The sequence below is a fragment of the Paramisgurnus dabryanus genome, chromosome 3, assembly GCF_030506205.2.
Source record: "Paramisgurnus dabryanus chromosome 3, PD_genome_1.1, whole genome shotgun sequence".
Lineage (NCBI taxonomy): Eukaryota > Metazoa > Chordata > Actinopteri > Cypriniformes > Cobitidae > Paramisgurnus > Paramisgurnus dabryanus.
Genome location: NC_133339.1, coordinates 2,197,126 through 2,218,476, shown reverse-complemented (window position 1 = coordinate 2,218,476; position 21,351 = coordinate 2,197,126). Strand labels below are relative to the sequence as shown.

Below are 21,351 nucleotides of genomic sequence, written 5' to 3'. Positions count from 1 at the left end.
GTTGAGATCCACAGATCTACAACACCATGTACTACATTCATGTTCTGGATTAAATCTACAAAGGGGGCATTTTAAAAACGTATGTGTATTTGTACAAACATGTTTGGTTGTGACATTTTAAACAACATTTATTTCTCATCATCAACACATGTTAATGGCTATCGTGACCTGAACCTGGATCTATTAGAAGCTGATGAACAACTGTCGTCTCTCACACCACAGACCAGAACCACAATGAGCTCATCTCCATTAGACCACTAACACTGATGTCTGCAGATATATTTACCTGTGAACACAGTTCTGATAGTTTGTGAAGAGATGATGTCATTTAGCAGATTTGTGTAAAAATACTTTGTACAAATACAATTCAATAAATGAAAAAGGACCTAGATTTTTTTATGAAAACAAAGATAGGTTGCATTCATTTGCATTTTAATCAATATGTAACTGTATGAATGAAGTAAAACAGAAAATACATTGACGTGTGGCTTCAATGCATCACATCATGTCATGAACCAAAAATATCAGAGATCAGAAGCACACGCTCTTCAAATTATACTGCTGTCCTATCCCTTTTGTGTTGTTGGGGCCATTTTTGGCCATTTTTAGTTTTTTTAGTCTTAATTTGGTCACAAATTTTTCTGTGTTTTAGCAAATGGAATGATTTTTGGTGATAAATCTTATATACTGTTATACTCCATATAACTCTACGTACAAGCCAGAATTTAAGCTGCACCAAAACTAAAAATGCATCAAATACATTTTATTTTACTAATCTTTGGCTTGCCCAAAAAAGTGAAAAAAAAAACCCAGTCCACAATCACTTTTTATATTGCAAATCAGTCATTTTCTGTTTTTTTCCTCTCAAATCAGTGACATCACTTATGAACTTGACAATTTAAGAGTTAAAATCATGACATTTTTGTAAACATTTGGTAGTTTTGATCAGTACTGTGGTTGATTAACAGATGTATGCAAAAAAAATTTTTTTTTAAATCTAATACATTTTTACAGCCGATTAATTTGGTGGCCATTTTTGGCCACTAACAACACGAAAGGGTAGTGATTTGGAACAATGCACAAGGGTTATTTAAGTCCTTATATACAAAATCTAATAAACCTAAGCAATTTGGATGGCATAAAATAACAAAAAAAATGAATGAAAAAGTGGATTTCATTGGGTCTGAATTAGCTGGCAATATAAATCTTCATTGTAAATTTTGTAAGGGTGGATTCACTCCAGTGGTTCATGTGTAGGAATACCTAAATGACTGAGAAATGTTAACAGTAAGATGGTGTAAAACTGGAATCTTGGCCCAATGGTCTAAACCCCTGAGTTCAGGTAATGAGGAGAATCCATAAGCAGGGGTCTCATTTATAAAGTGTGCGTATATGATCCTAAAGTGTGGGTAAGCAGAAATCCACGCAACGTCTATATTTATAAAACCTGTCTTTGACTTTGAAAAGTGCTTTGCGTCACATCAGGGTCTGAGCAGACATACATACTTTTGCTTGTACGATTGCTGCCGGTTTTTGCTGTGCATACATTACTTTTATGTATCACACATGCGCACTTTTGAGAAATGATGGTATGATAAAAATTTAGGACGTTTTCTATGCAGCATTTTATAAATGAGGGCCCAGAGCTCAAGGTGACCAGCCTAAAGGAGAATGAGGGAAAGAAGAAGAAGAGCCAGAAAGAGCATACCCAAACATAGTCTTTTATCCCTGACCCTGTGGCCAAACCCAACATGATACATTCAAACTGACCAATCAGAAGACCACCTGTAACCCCCACTGATGTGTAGTCTTTGATCACTATCAGTAGTGGCGGCCGGTGACTTCTCTTCCGAGGGGTGCAAATGTCACAGGTAGGGGTGGACCCAGATGTTAATAAGGTCACGCCCCTTTTTCCACCTCGAGGAGGTACCCAAAGCCACCCCAATGACCAGACACACACGGTAAGCAAAATATTTAAAATACACTTTATTTAAATTACTTAAAATAAATAAATTAGGGAGGGAGGAAGGGGAACTTAAAATAACGGCCTCTTCAGGCTCTCGTTATCTCCACCGGCAGCGGCTCTTCGCTGGATACAGCTCTTGGTAAGTACAGGTTGTTCACACAGCTCGTTCTCTTGGTGCTCACTCTCATTCTCTTTCTCCACAGGCAGCAGTCTCGTTCTCTTCCTCCACAGGCAGCGGCTGGGACACAAAGACACAGTTACTCTGACTTGGATGAATCTCACCTCTTCGCTGTTTACAGCTCGCGGTAAGTACAGGTTTCCCACAGTTCGTTTTCTTGGTGCTCACTCTCGTTCTCCATCTCTGTCAATACAGCTTGTAAAGGTTAGTGTATAACTGGGCGAGGTGGCGGACTCACGACCATGGACGTCTACGTTGTGTCAGATGGGCAGCAGTTCCTATTTGGCGCCGGGGGCGAAACGCTCTCGGCGAGCTCGATGGTCTGCAGAGGGGCGAAACGTCCCACCGTCCCACCCGGGTCGAGCGCTGCCCTCTCCTCGCTGCCCGTTGGCCGATCGAACACTGGACAGGGGCGCCCCTTTGTAGAGACCTCGGGGCGGCGAAACTCCTTCACCTCTCTCTCTGCGACAATAAAATCCACACAGGTAAAGTATCAACACTACTGGCCCAAGGTTGTTCTCACACAACTGCCAACTTTTCAGTCCTTCACCGCCACTCTCCAAAATCCGCCCAATATTCAGACGGGAAATCGTTCCAGGGCACCACACCGTCGCTTTAAACGTGAAGCACACTCACAGCATATAATAGATAGGTCCCTCTAGGACCGTTTGCCTCTTCGTCTTCCCTCGACGAAGATGGGTAAAGGCGGGGGTACGTCTGACAAGACACACAGCAATTGCACAGCAATACACGGCACCACTTCAACGTGAAAGTTTCTGAAGCACAAAGACTCACCCACCACCCTCAGGTGTACACAAAGGACGCCCGTCTTCCTCCACTTCGCTTTGGTCGAATTTGGCGATGGGAAATATGGCCTAGTTGTTCATGTCGTTGCTGTGGTTGCTTCAGTGAAGGTTCCTTTGGCTCACCCACCACGCTATCTCAGGGGTAGGGCCGCCCTCCCTCTCCTGGAGGTATCCAGTAAAACCACAAGTCAGTATTCGATTCGTTTCAATAAAAAGGTTTTGTTACTCACAACTGTCGCAATTTTCTTCGTCCCACAATTCTCCGCTTAGTTCACGTTGCAGACAACCAATACGTTTCCTTCTCTTTTGTTCCTCTCAATGTACGTCGTACTCCGCTCGTTTTTCAACCTATAAGGTTCACAAGATCTTCATCAACATCCACTTTGGTCAAGCACTGTGGTGCAGTGCTCCTTTAACTCTCACAGCTCCGTCCTCTTTTGCCTCTCTTGGCTGCCGTACTCTCTCCTTTCGCTCTAAGCGCTCTATGGATCAACGGCGCCCTTTCCGGCTCCTCCGAGGACGGAGCGTGTGAATTTCGGCCCTAGGCAACAATGGAGCTCGTGCCCGAAACAACTCTCCCCCCTGTGTGTTGCTACAGCTCTATTTATGTGGCCCGTCCTCATTCCCTCTCCCAATCGGAGCTGCTACATTAATTTGCTGCACCTGTTGCTTGTTTTCTCCTGATTTGGGTTGCTAGGGAGACCAGGAAGTAAAGTGGTGTGTCGTCGAATGCGGCCTGGTCGAAAACCATCTTCGAGCGGAACCAAGTTTCGCCAATTTCGGTGCCGCTCTATAAAAGTCACCCTATGACACAAATTCAGAATATGTGTTCATGTTTGTTGCTTGTCATGTCGAAATTTACATTTGTTGCGTCAAGTGAACTATGTGCTCAGATGCTTCATTTCAAAATACGTGCCTGCTGCACATGTTTTGAAAGCGTTTATGAAAAGAGAGACTCGCAAGACAATAACTTAAACTCTGTTTAAACATGAGATTGAGTGTCTGGCAAACGTGAGCGTCTCATTTATCATAAATCCCTTTGGAGTGTCTGCAGCAGGCACTTATTTTGACATGACATGTGATGCACATGGTTCACATGACGTTGTAAACACATATTTTGAAATGACGAGCCACACATATGATGGGCTAAACATGTTGTGACAAGCTTCGCATCGTGCGCCCTCGTAGTGTAGTCAAGACCACCTAAACCAAGACCAAGTCATAACCAAGACCAAGACAGGCCGAGACCGAGACAAGACCAAGACTTTAAACGGTCGATACCGAGTCAAGACCAAGACCAAGACAGGCCAAGACCAAGTCAAGACCAAGACCATTGCGAGTCACTGCATTAAAACACTTATGATAAAATGAGGAATATGCATATCATTAGGCACTTCTTGTCTGTGTGTGTGTGTGTGTGTGTGCGTGCGTGTGTGTGTGTGCGTGTGTGTGTGTATGCCATCAGAGAAGTTGATTAAATAATCAAAGGCATTGCAGATATGTGGGAATTTATCTTTGTCTATAAGCAAATAAAAGTGAACAAACACTAAAGAGCTAAAATCAACTTAACCATTTATTCTGAACTGTCTTTCCATGGCTTGCCATCCACTTAACACAATGCAGGTGTTTTTAGTAATAAAATTAGAAACATTGTAATTGGGAGAAACTTAAACAATTCTTAAACAATGCCAACATCATATGCCAAACCTGAATAAACTGCATAAAATTAATGCTAAAAAATAAATTTGTGATGTGCACTGCAAAAAATGATTTTCAAGAAAAAATGTTCTTATTATTTTTGTCTTGTTTTCAGTAACAATATCTACAAATTCTTAAATTAAGATGCTTTTTCTTGATGAGCAAAACGACCTTTCTTGGGATAAGTCAAATTTAAGTGATTTTGTGAATAAAACAAGCAAAAAAATCTGCCAATGGGGTAAGCAAAAAAATTGAACCTTTTTCTTAAACACTAAATTCAAGAAAAAATCAAGAAATATTTTCTTACCCCATTGGCAGATTTTTTGCTTGTTTTATGCACAAAATCACTTACATTTGATATTTTTGCTCTAAAAACTCGTTTTGTTCATGAAGAAAAAGCATCTTAATTTAAGAATTTTTAGATATTTTTACTGAAAACAAGACAAAAATACAAATAATTTTTTTCTTGAAAGTAATTTTTTGCAGTGGTGCCATCAGTTGTGGTCTTGAAATAAAATTCTGAGTCCTCTTTGTCTGAGATCGAGTAAAAATGCGGTCGATTCCAAGACAAGACCAAGACCTTTAAAAAGTTGTCTTGAGATTGGTCTTGAGACCGAGAACGGTCTCGAGAACTACAACACTTCGCCCTCGAAAAAAATCATCGGCCGCCATTGACTATCAGTGAGCATAGGAATGCAGATGGTACAGGACAGAAATCAGAGTTGTGACAGAGTCATAAATTACTTCATTTTCAATCTTACAAGTTATATAGACAGCTGTCCATAAACGGGGAATTTGACTTGAAAGATAGAGCAGGGTATGGAGGGGATGTGGTTGTTAAACACTACTAAAAGTCCCTATCAAGGAGACATTTCACAAGATTTTTTTAAGATGTCAATTAAATCTTTGGTGTCCCCCATATGTGGAGTTTTACCTCAAAATATTATATAGATAATTTATTATAACATGTTCAAATTGTCACTTTGTAGGTGTGTGCAAAAATGTGCTGTTTTGGGTGTCCTTTAACATGCAAATGAGCTGATCTCTGTACTAAATGGCAGTGGGGTGGTTGGATAGTGCAGATTAAGGGGCGGTATTATCCCCTTCTGACATCACAAGGGGAGCCAAATTTCAATTACCTATTTTTTCACATGCTTGTGGAGAATGGATTACCAAAACTAAGTTAATGGGTTGATCTTATTCACATTTTCTAGGCTGATAAAAGCACTGCGGACCCAATTATAGCACTTTAACGTGGACAAAGTTTTTTCAGATTTTCATTATATGACCCCTTTTAGTTCATTCAGTGGTCATTTTTGTTAACACCTCTGGACAGAAATCCACTATGTAGATAAACTATTGACATCTCCGAAATAACTTCAAAGATTGTTTCAACAACATACAGTACTGTATTTTTAATCAGAAATGGTATTAAGTTTACAACAGTGCAAATCAAAAAGGTGATAATGTTTTGTATGGTAAATGTTGATTGTTGGGCATAGATACAAATTAATGTGTATCAAATATAACTTTATCAGAACCGTCTTTAGATAAAATGTTAATAACTTGTAGAAGTATAGCAAATGTGCAAACAGTGACATTAACAAGATATGGAAGCTGATAAGGGAACAGAAACTGCTACACCTGGTGTTGAGTTTTATATTTATTTACAAAAGGTGATAATTATTATGCAAATTAGTATGGTAAGAATATTCTTAAAAACTGTTACAAACAAAAATACAGTAAAAAACTGACGAATAAACACAAAATAGTTGTAAAATCCCAAATTCTGTACAGATTTTTAAACAAAACAGAAACTGTAGTTTTATTAAAAGTTTCTTACTATAGTTTCTTACAGTTTTCTTGTAAACTAGCATTTTTAGCATTTAGATTCTGCCAACAAACTGGTATAATGATGTTGAATGTATATGTGCCGAGAGCATTCGGTTAATATCATTGTCTCTTTTTTGAAGGAGCATCTGAGCTCCTCATAAGTAAACTCTTTTATGCTATTAGAAAATCAAAGTTTAGGAAGCATTTACTCTGATGCACATGAAGCTTTATATTGATAATATTAAGCAATAGCTCCTGTATTGCCGTCTTTTCCTCTTCTGTTTTTTTACTTAGTCTAAGAGTAGGCCACATCAACAGATCCAAAAGCAACACCTGAAAAAAATAATAATGCTTAAATGGACACTGAATACAGATACTAAGTGATGTTTGGTGCTGTTTTCATTTTGTTGAATATTTTAGTTTATCTCACCTTGACCTCCTCCTTTCTTCAGTTTAGAGTACACTTTGTTCCCACATTCACTGTTATTTCCTAAAAATGCCAAGGGTTGGGAAACTTCATTATAAACAACCCAAAATTCACAGTTAACTTCTGAGAAAAGATAACAGTTTAGCTGTTTATAGATATTAAACAACTGAGGGAGAAGCACACTGTATTCAAACTATTCTACATAGTTTGTATTTATTTTTAAAAATGGTGCATGTGCATGTTGCGAATGTCCTAATCCCTCAGACTGTAAACGAAGCTTGGGCGCACCAGATAACACGTCAGCAGCGTCGTACGTCAGCAGCATCAATTAAGTGTTGTAAACGTGGATTCACAACAGACCCGGAAAGGAAGACAATAATGAAAAAATCCTAATTTTTGGACCAAAATGTATTTTTGATGCTTCAACAAATTCTAACTGACCCACTGATGTCACATGGACTACTTTGAAGATGTTTTTATTACCTTTCTGGACCTTTCAATGGAGGGTCCGAAAGCTCTCGGACTAAATCTAAAACATCTTAAACTGTGTTCTGAAGATGAACAGAGTTCTTACGGGTGAGTCATCAATGACATAATTTTCATTTTTGGATGAATAAAAGCAACAGAAAGCCACATCTGTTATTCAGCATGTTATTGAAGCATGAAAATGCTATAAGTTATTTTATTTAAATGTTCAGATCTCTGTTGACCATGAGGTTTCATTTTACCTTTCTTGTCTCTCTTCTTTTTCTTCAATTCTTTCTTAGATATCAGTTCAATATTAGCATAGATGTGATCAGCTGCTTCACTTACATTGTCTGTAAAGATGAGCATCTCTTGTAATAAATACAGTTTAAAAGACCATTTGTTAAAGCTTTATGTCTTGTGAAGCCTTCATAGAATTATTGTTGTGTTTTACCTTTCTTGTATTTCTTCTTTTTCATCATTTCTTTCTTTGGTTTCAGTTCAATATTAGCATAGATGTGATCAGCTGATTCACTTTCATAGTCTATAAAGATGAGCATCTCTTGTAATGAATAAAGTTTAAAAGACCATTTGTTAAAGCTTTATGTCTTGTGAAGCCTTCATAGAATTATTGTTTTGTTTTACCTTTCTTGTATTTCTTCTTTTTCTTCATTTCTTTCTTTGGTTTCAATTCAATATTAGCATAGATGTGATCAGCTGCTTCACTTACATTGTCTACAATGAAGAATAAAGAAATGATTAAGAGTTTTCTCCTCTCAGTCTTTAGTTTTACTCCTCTGGTAGTTTCTACATTTGCTCTTAAGTTTATTTTTCTTGAAGTTGACCTGTGAATACATAACATCACTGTGGCCGGCCTGAGACAATGCTAAAGGAAAAGATTAACCTTAAAATTGTTTTATTGTCATGAGATAAAAAACATTAAATGATATCAATACATACCTGCACTTGTGTCTTTATCATCTGTTGTAATAGAATAAAGATGAGCATCTCTTGTAATGAATAAAGTAAAAAAAAACATTTGTCAAAGCTTTATGCCTTCATAGAAATATTGTTTTGTTTTACCTTTCTTGTATTTCTTCTTTTTCTTCATTTCTTTCTTAGATTTCAGTTTAATATTAGCATAGATGTGATCAGCTGATTCACTTTCATTGTCTATAATAAAGAATAAAGAAATGATTAAAAGTTTTCTCCTCTCAGCCTAAGACATTGTAAAGGAAAATGATTTGACCCGTAAAGGTCATGTTTTTTTGTGATCCCATTGTTCAATCTTTAGTTAGCGTGTAATGTTGGTGTTAGAGCATAAATAATGCCTGCAATATGATAAAGCTCAAAGTTTAATGCCAAGCAACACATTTTCTTTAACAGAACTAGCTTTTTAAAGCCTACAGCGAAAGGTTGGTTTGGACTTCAGCCCCCTACTTCCCAGAAGTATTCCCATAGGAATACGTCAGTCGCTAGCTAAGCTCAAACCACTCAGGCTAATCTAAGCTGCTGTACAATCACAACACACAAAACAAACTACACAATCAGAACTCGATATGTAAGGAGGGACTTCTTAGAACAAGGAAGACATCATCCTATTTTTAGGACAGTGAAAACAGCAATAAGTCAATGGTTTGAAAAATACTGAGTTCTTTTATACACGAAACCTGAACACGTTATATTGCGCACTGTAAACACAAACATAGCTTCAAAAACACAGGAAAAACTTTAATGTTAATAACGATCATAAAGATGACCATCTCTTGTAATGAATAAAGTTTCAATAGTTCGCCTGCGCATTCAGATCTTAATGATTAATGGTAAACAAATTTGGCTTGCTGTCCTCAAAGGGAGCTCTGCAGCTGAGCTTTAAACCTTCAGAGAGAGCGATCCTGAGGCCGGTGTTCAAGCCCCAAGTTCAACCCCCAAAAATAATGTTTGAGGGACATAAAGTGCCTGCAAGTAATCAAGACGTATAAGATTAGTATTAAAATCCTCTCTATCCCCCCCAAAAATAGGTAGAATATCATCAATATTACATCTTATGACTTCTGCAGAAGTTAATGGAAAAAGCCCGGCCTGGGGCTCTTTTGCGGGAGCGATGGTGATTCACTAATGGGTTAGTGCAAGTGTGATGAAGTCACTGCTGAGGCAGTGAGCAAAGTTGAACCAAATAATGCAGTGCGAAAATTTCGGCTCATGACTTCTGCGGAAGTTAATGAAAATCGCTTCTGTGGGAGCGATGGTGATTCAACTAATGCGTAAATGCAAGCATGATGAAATCACTGCTGAGGCACTGGGCAAAGTTGTACCGAATAATGCGGCATGAAATTTTAGCTTATAACTTCTGCGGAAGTTAACGGAAAGCGAGTGGCCTTGGGCTTCTGCAGGAGCGAAGGTGATTTACTAATGTGTTTGTGAGAGCGTGAGGAAATCACTGCAATGCCAATAAGCAAAGTTGTATAAAATAATGCGGTGCGAAATTTCGGCTTATGACTTCTGCAGAAGTTAATGGAAAGCGCACGGCCAGGGGCTCCTGGGGGAGCGATGGTGATTCACAAATGCGTAAACGCAAGCGTGATGAAATCACTGCTTAGGCTGTGAGCAGAGTTGTAACGAATAATGCCGTGCAAAATTTCAGCTTATGACTTCTGTAGAAGTAGACGGAAAGCGTGTGGCCTGGGGCTTCTGGGGGAATGATGATGATTCACTAATGCAATATATGCGAGCGTGAAGAAATCACTGCTGAGTGAGCAAAGTTGTACAGAATAATGCTTTGCAAAATTTCGGCTTATGACTCGGTCACTGTTGAAGTGGTGGGAGAAAGTTGCAGTGACTGTTGAATGAGAGCACAAGCCACTAGGATCACTACAGCGGTAGTGAGAGCAGGACAAAATCACTTTATTAAAAGTCCAAAGACGTTATTCACTTAGCCTTACGGCTATCACAGCACTGTAATGTGCTTGAAGAAGCACCTCTGGACAGCTAGATAGCACGTAGGTAAGATGTGTTCTAAGGATCTGGAGCTCTGGAAAAAACAACTGTGGAGTAAAAACATCTAATAAAAGTCTTAGAAAGAGCACTTTTTATAAATTCTAAATTAACATCTTGCAGACGTATTGCAGATGTGTAAATAATCAAAAATTACATCTTGCAGACGAAAATAAATACATCAAATAGACATCCCTGAGATGTATTTGAGCTATCGCGGAGTAGCAATCGGGAAAGTTGGGACTTTCACACATATACTGTTTGCAGTGCGCTGCTGACCACTCATTCTGTGTATAAAATTATCGTGTAATTGACACTTTCTGCGCAAAAGCGAATAAACACTATAACAAAGCATCAAGATTATTACAATCGCAAGAGCAAATCACGTTTTGCCGACTGCATATTGACAGGTACGCGGAGACGCACACACGTACACAAAAGATGCAGATCAGCCATTACTGATTGACTGTGTCCTGGTTTGGGAGCGCAATGATGGTGTCTCTTTCGTTTACTCTTTGTAATCTTTGTTGTGTGATCGGTTCTCAGAAGTTTTTGCTAAAATTGTCAGAAGAAAGGCCAAGTAAGGAGTCAGAAGTTTATAAATTAATGCCAGGCCTGTCGATGACTGCGGAAAAGCTCACTCTCACCCCTCATACTTCTTAAAATAAAACTTCTTTGAAGTTTTCTTTATTAACTCTTACAGTACAAATTTCAAGACATTGGTTGTGGCATACGGAAAGTTTCGGTACACCAATACCATTGTTCGTTATAATTAATTGCTTAAAACATTTGCACCCTGGGTGATTTTAAAATGCTGTTGCGCATCCTGTATTGATTTTTTCTGAGCCTCAGGAAATAATGTTTCTGGTGACACGACAATTAGTTGTGGAATAATAATACTGTTACGTGTTTGCCATATTTTTTTGCCTCTGGGTTGAATATTACCCAAGAAGTTCATGTTGGGAAACTGCGCTCATTTAAAATTTGGATTTATAGTATATAAATATAGACACAAAACCTGGAAAGAGCATATGAATGTATAAGTTGGATAGTAAAGTTTGCTGTTTGCTGATAGTAACAGAAGGCTGTTAGACTAGATGCAAGCAGGAAATTTGCTAATAAAGCATACGAAGAGCACACGGATTATCTGCCAATCAAAAGCGCACGGGGGTTGCGTCAGTGACTTTTTTCCCGGGTGAAGGCGGGAGTCGAACGGATGCCCAGTAACGGTCAACGATTCACCGAGAGTGGGTGAGATTGGAAAAACAGCTAGCCAGCGCAGGGCTCTACTACATGCTTTATAAAGATTCGGTCCCTGGCAACCTTAATTTAAATTACTTTTGTAATTACTAAGCGTTTTTACTCATGCTGTTTTGATGCTGACTCAGAAGCGCTCATTCCAATGTTGGACAAAACACGTTCCATATTCGCTGTTCAATACCTTTTAAAGAGTAACTAAACCCTAAACCAACTTTTTTTAGTTAATGATCTGTAAGATTGATGCTTTATTGGTGCTGTTTATTGATTTTTGTAACTTTTTTGACATTTGGATATAAATCAATACTACAATATATGGTGTAAAAATGTCTGATTGCTGCCCTCTTCAGGTTGAACGGTGGCTACTGCAGTTGAATTTTCCTATTGGATGTTGGGTCCAAAAAATAACTTGTGATGTAAGCAGGTTCAAGCTCACCACGCCCTTGTAACGATCTCACCATACACTTGGTACGAGCTTAGTTCGTCCCCTCTATCTGCGTTGGGATCTGCCCACTTTTCTTGCATTTTTCAAATATTGCCAGTGGCTGGAGTCAGGCTCTGACCAGGGGTTTAGTTACTCTTTAAATTCATTTAAGCTTGTTTGATGATGAACTACTTGTATGATAGTTGTTACACTCGTTTTCATTTAAACATTAATGAAGTAATGACAATATTGCTAATGGGTTAAGTAAAATATAATTATCAAAATGGAAAGTTGTGCGTCACCTGATGCGATGGAGTTTGGGAATCACCATAGAATGGCTAGAATGTCTTCCGTGATGCTGGACAGCTCTCTATTCGCTCCATCATTAGAAAGCAAAAATCGGTATGCATAAACGTTACTTTTGGCAATTCATTCAAGCTAGCATAAATTACTCTAACAATATGCTCTCTGTACGTCTGGGTGTTGGAACGTCTCGGTTACGGATGTAACCCTCGTTCCCTGAAGGAGGGAACGGAGACGTCACGTCGTGACCGACGAATTGGGAACTCGCTTAGAGAGACCAATCTGCTTCGTATACTACTAAAACGCCAATGAACTTGGCATTGAGATATTTGCATAATGCTGGCGCCGCCCCGCCAGGTGCCTTTATAAGCAGCAGGTGCAAATAGGGAAAATAGCTTCTTTTCGCTGAGAAAGCCGGAAGTGTGACCGGCCTTAACAGCAGGTGGCAGCACCTGTGGCGACGGGACGTGGCGTCTCCGTTCCCTCCTTCAGGGAACGAGGGTTACATCCGTAACCGAGACGTTCCCTTTCAGTCGGTCACTACGACGTCACGTCGTGACCGACGAATTGGGAATCCCTATCAAAACGCCACTAGGGGCTGACCTCTTCCAGTGTCTGCGTAAAGCCCTCCGGTTCCACTTAAGGAGGAGGAGAATTAGGTTTTAAGGCAGAAGGCCGGGCACTAGATGTTCCTTTAACCCCACAGAAGTGCCAGCAACTGGGAAGCGCCCTACCTGAGCGGGATAGGAACGCTGCGGAAGCCACCACCCGTCTTAAGGGTTAATGGTGGGCGAAAGTCAACCGTAGTTGAGGTAAAATGACAGCCGTGGCTGTGTAAGCAAAGCAGTGCTCTGCTAAGGGAAACGTGGGCTAGTAGGATTAACCCCACGGAAAAATACTCACAAAGGAACCCGGTGGGACACAATGTGGAGCCCGAGCCAACACGTAGGTTCGCGAGGATGCAGCTAGTGAAGGCTGACAGCCAATGCTCCGCAACAAAGGCTGCCAAGGCAGCGGAGGAAGAACAATTCAAACCATTACGCATTTTTGTTCTGAAGGCCTTCCATACTGACACAGTTATGAAGCATCAGATGGAGGCTGCAAGCCGACCTGTGAGACTGTTCTCCGTGCTCCCCCTGGTGAGGAAAGAACACGAGAGGATACAGGCTCAATACGAACACTGTAAAATCTAATGAACGTATTAGGTGTCGCCCAACCAGCAGCTCTACAGATGTCTGTTAGCGAGGAACCACGAGCCAGAGCCCAAGATGAGGCAACGCTCCGTGTGGAGTGCGCTCTCAAATTAAAGGGGCAAGGAATACCCTGAAGATTATAAGCCAGGGCGATAGTATCAATTATCCAATGAGACATCCTCTGCTTAGTGACAGCTTTCCCTTTCTGCTGGCCACCATAACAAACAAAGAGCTGGTCTGAGGTCCTGAGGCCTTGCGTGCGAACCACGTAGAGTCGCAGTGCGCGTACGGGGCACAACAAAGCCATGGTTGGGTCTGCGTCCTCCGGGGGGCAGCGCTTGCAAGCTCACCACCTTATCTCTGAAGGGAGTGGTGGGAACTTTGGGCACGTAACCTGGTCTGGGCCTCAACGTTACACTTGAGGCAGCAGGACCAAACTGAAGGCACGAGTCGTCAACAGAGAATGCATGTAAATCCCCTACTCTCTTCACTGAGGCCAATGCTAGCAGGGTCAGAGCTTTCATTGATAAAAGCTTCAGACTCACAGACTGCAAAGGCTCGAACGGGGGGGCCTGCAGGGCTTTCAGCACCATGGACAGGTCCCAGGGAGGAATAGAAGGAGGGCGCGAGGGGTTTAGCCTGCGAGCGCCTCTTAAATGTAATAATTAAATCGTGCTGGCCAACTGATCTGCCGTTGATAAGAGAGTGATGAGCAGAAATAGCGGCGATATCAACTTTAATGGCGGAGGGACAGCCTACCATCTAACCTATGTTAAAGATATAAAAGCACAATGTTAATGGGCATTCTCTGGGGTCCTCGCGTTGCGAAGAGCACCGGGTGACGAGAAAGGTTTCTTTAAGCGCGTAAGCCCGTCTTGTGGACGGTGCTCGAACCGCGTCGATGGTGTTAGATACCGTTTGCGATAAATCACCTAAACCTTGCGCGCGCTCAACGACCATACATGGAAATCCCACAGGTCGGGGCGCGGGTGCCATAATGTGCCCCTTCCTTGAGAAAGAAAGTCTTTCCTCAGGGGAAATCGTCAGGGAGGGGCTGTCGCGAGGAGCATTAACTCTGAAACCCGATCCAGTACGGGGCGACTAATAAAAGGCTCTCCTCGTCCTGCCTGACTTTGCACAGTGTCTGCGCAATAAAGCTCACTGGAAGGAATGCGTATTTACGCACCCCCCGCGGCCAGCTGTGTGCCAACGCATCCACGCCGAGGCTGCCCTCGGTTAGTGAATAAAATAGGCGACAGTGGGTATCGTCCGGCGACGCAAACAGATCTATCTACGCACAACCGAACTTCTTCCAAATTAGCTGGACCGTCTGGAGGTGGAGTCGCCATTCGCCGGGGGCGCAGCTCGGGAAGCGCGTCCGCTGTATTGAGCGAACCCGGGATGTAAATGGCACGAAGGGACCTCAGATGCTTCTGACTCCAAAGGAGGAGATGACGAGCGAGATGCGACAGGTGACGAGAGCGCAAAACCGCCTTAACGGTAAATAACGCAACAGTCGCAATGTTATTGGTGTCGGCTAATACATCCTTCCCTCGCATCTCCATAGCGGAGCGTACAAGTCCCAGATATACAGCGCACCGCTCGCGGCAGTTGGGGTGCTATGCACACCCCTGAGACTGCAAGCCCGTCATACGTGGCTGATCATCCCGTGCTGAGGGCATTGCAATATACAGAATGCCAGGAGACCCCTCAGGGGCATATCTTCTATCGGAAATGCCGGGTCTACCACAGGGAAAAATTTAAATGACACGCAGGTGCAATGTTTACACGGTGTATGTCGGTGTGCCACGCTCTCCTCGAGACTCGATCGTAAGCCAATGCTGAAGCGGTCTCATATGAAGCAGCTCGGGCGGCGTCACAGCCGCAGCATGCTGTCATATGTCCAGGAGCTTCTGAAATTGTTTCAGAGGGACCGCGTACTTCCCTCGAATTAAACCGAGGCAAGTCAGAACTGACTGGTTGCGCGCTCTTGTTAAACACGCCAATTAGTCGATCGAGTCTTATTTCCATACTGAGAAAAAGGATCCTCTGCACGGGGCAAAGTTGCTCTTTCCCAGACGACCTGAAGACTTAAACGAGCGAGAAGCCGAAGCATTAACTCTCTGTGTTCGCGCACGTCTGCCAAGAACGGGCTATTATAAGTCGACGTAGAAAAAAGCAGAATGCGAACAACGCTCTCTCTCTGATATCTTAATGCCGTGACTACACATGGAGACACGGAGAGAGAGAGAGACAGCTCGAATGGTGTACTTAGTATTAATATGCCCACCCCACGACGCAGAGCGAAAAAACGGTCTAAAGCGAGGGGAGATGGACACATAAGTACATGTCTTACAGGTCTAAGGCTGCAAACCGATCTGAATATTGAAATACGAGCCTCGGCGTTATCATCCAAAAAGAACACCTTCGTAGAGCCGGTGCGTAAATCAAATCGATCGTAACCCGCCGCGTATTTTGGGTACTATGAGATAAAGGCTGGAAAAACCCTATCATCATCATCATCTCGGTAAGAGGGACCGGCTCGAACATCCTTCGCCAACAGGATATCGATCTTTGCACGCAGTACATGTGCATCGGACGCTTTCACTACAGTGAAACGAAAGCCCGAATTTTGGGGGTGTGCCGGATTCGTAACCGAGGCGGATCGTGCGTAAAACCCAACGAAACGGGCTGGGAACTGAAGCCAAGCACCCAGGCACCGTACGAGGAGAAATAACGACACTACCGAAGTACCCGCGGTGGGGCAGCGAAGCGAGACAGGTGGGACTGCCGGTGCGTCTGCTGTGACAGCATAAACATCTACAGTATGTGTGTGTGACACTGACCTGAGCCCGCTGAGGGTAACGGTCATCTGGTCTCCTCTACGGAGAGCGCAGACTCCGATGAGGGTGCTGGTGGTCCGGTCTCCTCAGCGGAGAGCTCGGACTCCTCAGGTCACCCGCTGGCGATAGAGGAGAGGTAGGGGAGCTGGTGTGTACCCGCTCACGGCTCTCTCGATCCTCCGGAGACCTAGAGAGGGAAGAGGAATGCACTCTTATGTGTGGTTAAGTGGGTACCGGCGAAACAGCCGGTGGAACATATGTAAACCAAGGATTTTCCACCCGACCCTCTATCGGGGGAAGGAGCTCCATCTCCTGAAGAGTGATCCTCTGCCAATCCGGGTCGCCCTTCACTGGCCACTTAAACTCCCGAATTTCACGGGAAGCGGCTAAGCGGGCGGGGCGAGCTGCTGACGACCGGTTCCCCTGCGCTGCCGAGATGGGGTCCGAGGAGGGGAACGGAGGTGGTCGCCGCAGGACGCCGACGGCGAGAGGCAGACTGAGGAGCCGGCGTGGTGGACCAAGGGCAGCTCTCTTCCGCCGGGGCATGACCTAGGAGATCGCCTCAGTCTGCGCAGCGGAGCTGTACGACTCCCCTGGCTCGCCGAAGAGGCCGGTCTGTGAGACAGGAGCATTCAAGTTGTTCTCGTCTGCGTCCGTCATGTCAGCCAGACACAGCCAAAGGTGGCGATCTTGAACCACTGTGGTGGACATCGCACGACTGAAGGTCGCGGGCTCCCTCGTAAATCCTTGTGAGCCTGCAGCAACGTTATTGCGTGCAGGGCCGAAGCCGCCTCTCCGGCATGCCTGATGGGCAGCGTCCGTGACCGGACGACTGTCTACAAACACGGGAGGGAAGGGTTGGGTGGTCCCTCCAGGAACGCATCCCGCTCCACTGAAGGGGTCCCCGCCCTTAGCGGCTCCGTTGGTGAGGGAGGTGAGGGGTGAAGCTGAACGGCCGGACGGCCGCAAATCACGTCAGCTCTTCGTGCCGTCGGGCAAGAAAGGCACAGGAGGAGAGGACCGAGAGGCCCGAGCAGCTCCGAAGTACCAATCATGTGGGCGGGACGGTTCGGGCGGAGAGGGGTTAACCTTTCCAACTCTACCGTCTCCGCCGCTCGCGGGCACGGCCGCCATCTCCGGAACGACTCTGCCTCGGAGGAAAAATGGACACCCCTCTGATGCTGCAGAAGTGACGGGACCAGAAGGAGGTCCAATGGATTCGGCAGACATCGTAGAACACGACTCTGCAGTCTCCACCGGAGCCTCAACCGGCTGAGGATGAGAAGGCCGGTAGGTGGAGGACGCATCCTCCGTCCTACTCAGCGTAGTGACGCGAAGGGCGCCCTGCGAGCGCTTGACAGCCGCACCATGGCGGCGTCAGCACTGCAAAGGCGCGGACAGCGTTCCCGTAGAAACGACAGTCGTCTCCGCAATCCAAGAGGGTTATGCTCTCACAGAGAGAACAGAAACTCTCCACGAGCGCAGCCCCGGAGAGCTCGATGCCTGAGCACGAAGACAGCGCTCGTGACCGTCACTGGAACCCTTATACTTCTCGCATCCAAGATCGCACGGCGAAAAGCTATCCTGAAAAGGACGCTGATCTCCGCATATACGAGAGAGTGGCTGCCTTTAACAAGGCACAAAGCTCTCTCGTATCACTCTTTTAGGGAAATTCACTCAGATGCTTAGTTGATGAGCGCACAGGAAGGCAACGCACACACTAAACTCAAAACAATAAACAGATGTAGAGCCGTGGAATAAGCGAAGCGTCCGCTGTGATACTGCTAGTTCAACCAACTTCAGCAATCAAATCCCAACAGAGTAAAGTAGCTTCTCAGTAGCAGATAAAGCCGGCTTTCGAAGCGAAAAAGCTATTTTCCCTATTTGCACCTGCTGCTTATAAAGGCACCTGGCGGGGCGGCGCCAGCATTATGCAAATATCTCAATGCCAAGTTCATTGGCGTTTTAGTAGTATACGAAGCAGATTGGTCTCTCTAAGCGAGTTCCCAATTCGTCGGTCACGACGTGACGTCGTAGTGACCGACTGAAAGGGAACCACAGTTTTAGGGAATGGGGGAATCAAAATTTTACTCCTGATAAAATTCTAGCAGAAACAGCCATTTAGGGATGAAGTCCTGGAGTGTGGCTACGAGGTAGCCTATGAGTTACTCCAGACAAGTCTTCTTTAGTCCGTAAAGTCTATAAAGTTTATCAGCATGACAACTTCACGGCGTGATATTGCTTAAATGACTTGATATCAGATTTATTATGCGGCGATAAGAAACAATACCGAAGAACCACTTAAAATTGTGTAGCGTGCTTAAGGTTTTAAAATACTCTGTGGTTTGTCTTGCGGACAAAAGTTGTAAATGGCGAAAAGATCGGTGTTATAATTGGTCAGGTCGCCTGCCAATCAAGCTCGCGGCGAAGGGTCAAATGCCTAAGGATTCAATTCAATTCAATTAAATTTATTTATATAGCGCTTTTCACAATTGTTAATTGTTGCAAAGCAGCTTTACATGAGTAGATGTAGAGGAGAACATTGAAAATCAATACATAGTATAAGAAGTAGAATATAGCGGCTAAGGATAAAAAACCATGTAAGCGAGCATATTAATAATGTAACGTATACAGTAAAGTGCTAAGTTAAGCCAAAGTTGGCTGACTCTACCTGGGACTAAAAAACCCCTAGGAGAAAACCCAATGGGAAAAAATCCTAGAAGGACAAAAAACCCTTGGGAGAAATTAATATTTATATTTATAATATATAGACATGGTAGGGATAGGAATCGGGTAAGCGGATTAAACTGGTTCAGCCGGTGGCCGTTGGTCGCGCATCGGTTGGGCATCACGTTGAAGGACAGCCAGTAGATCAGTGGTGCGATGTCCTTCACAGTAACAGGAACTGGGTCTGTTTGTCTCATTGTCCTCGGGGTCGAGGACGAGACAGGGAGACAAAAACAGAATTCTATTAGCGTAGGGGCCGTTCGCATGTAATGCAACTGTCATACATTATAGTGGTTTAATTCAGATCGGTTCCAGACAGGCTAACTATTGCGGCAAGAGTAAATTACCCATATGAGGTATGTGAGTGCTTTGTTCTAGACAAAATAACTACTGCGGGAAAAGTACATTTACTGGACATTCTATGTGAATGCTTTGTTAAAGAAGAATGTCTTAAGTTTAGATTTAAATTGCTCGACTGTGTCTGATACTCGAACATTATTTGGTAAATCATTCCAGAGCTTAGGGGCCAAGTAGGAAAAGGATCTACCACCTTTAGACACTTTTGATATTCTAGGGATAATTAAGTAACCAGAATTTTGTGATCGCAGTTTACGTGGTGGATTGTATTCTGATAGTAGTTCTTTAATATACGAGGGCGCTAGGCCATTTAAGGCTTTGTAGGTGATTAGTAATATTTTAAATTGTATGCGATATTTAACTGGTAGCCAGTGTAGAGATGCCAGAATTGGACTAATGTGGTCATACTTTTTAGATCGAGTAAGTACTCTAGCGGCGGCGTTTTGAACCGGCTGTAGCTTGTTTACCTGATTTGCATGGCATCCCCCGAGTAATGAGTTATAATAGTCTATTCTAGAGGTCATAAAAGCATGGATAAGCTTTTCTGCATCTGATGCAGACAGCATATGGCGTATTTTTGAGATATTTCTAAGATGGAAGAATGCTGTGCGGCAGACGTTGGAGATATGACTATCGAAAGATAGATTGCTGTCAAACATTACGCCTAAATTCTTAACCGTGGAAGATGGCACCACCTTGCAGCCATCTATGGGCAACTTGTAATCTGACATATGTTTGGAGCGATTTGGTTCAATAATAGGTATCTCAGTCTTATTGGAGTTTAGCATAAGAAAGTTATGTGCCATCCAGTCCCTAATATCACTAATGCAGTCTGTTAGCTTAGCAAACTGGTGGATTTCGCTAGGATGTGACGAGATGTAAAGCTGGGTATCATCCGCATAGCAGTGAAAACTTATGTTATGTTTCCTGATAATGTCTCCTAGAGGTAACATATATAAAGAGAATAGGATAGGACCTAGAACTGATCCCTGAGGTACGCCGTATTTAACGGGGGAGTGATAGGACTCTTCCTCATTTACATAAACAAAGTGATATCGATTGGATAGATGATTTGATAATTCATCGACCAAATCATATTTCTGTTGATGTTATAATCAACTTTGAAATTATATTGAAAGCAATGTCAAGGCAAAACATTAACAAAAAAACATTGTATAATTATTAGGCGGGCCTGTTGATGAAAGTGGGTTGGCATACTGCGGTAGTGCAAGTGGCAATGAAATCGCTTCTGTAACAGAGAAAAAGATGGTAGTAATTGGATTAATGCAGACTGAGATCCCTACTGCGGTAGAGATCACGACAACACGGCCAAAAGATCAGTGTTTTAAACAATAGTTAACCGATCTCGAGGCGATTCTGTCTGAGCAGGCAAGCCTGTAACGTTAGTATCTCTCTGATCAATCCATGCAAAACAATGCATACTATTTATCTGACACTCTTAAAGTATGGAAACTTGGCATTTAAAACAAATAAATTTATGTATGACTCAAAATTATTGTCTAATATTTGTATTGAATATACCACTGGATACAAACCTTAAGATTTCTGCATGGTTTGTTAAGTAAAAACAGAAATGAAATAATAATGTTTTATAAAGACATTTGGGTGATTGTGGTTTTATTCATGTTCTCATATATATAGGTCAAGCTTTGAAGTTACAAGCAACAGGGTTGTTCTATCCAAATGACGACTTCTATCCTTTCCTTTGTGTTGGTTTTTTGCACTGGATTGCTCAAGTCGCCCCCTGTCGGGTCAAAGAATAGTGCAACAGCGAGCACATTGACTATGAACGCCTTCCACAGCGGGGGCTTGCGTTGCGGACCACGCTGTTGCACTGCGGAGCAAAGCACGAGTTTCCT

General features: G+C 43.1%; 1 protein-coding gene across 1 annotated transcript in view; it reads right to left on the bottom strand.

Moving 5' to 3' along the window:
- Positions 1-7,810: 7,810 nt before the first annotated feature.
- LOC135733733 (Fc receptor-like protein 5) overlaps positions 7,811-21,351 on the bottom strand; it is a gene marked incomplete at its 5' end in the record, with an annotated part of 237,936 nt that continues 224,395 nt past the window's right edge. Inside the window, 3 exons of the mRNA XM_073813736.1 lie at positions 7,811-7,917; positions 8,019-8,108; positions 8,334-8,354. Of these exons, the coding sequence (XP_073669837.1) occupies positions 7,811-7,917; positions 8,019-8,108; positions 8,334-8,354 (218 nt within the window). The remainder of the gene's footprint in view (positions 7,918-8,018; positions 8,109-8,333; positions 8,355-21,351) is intronic.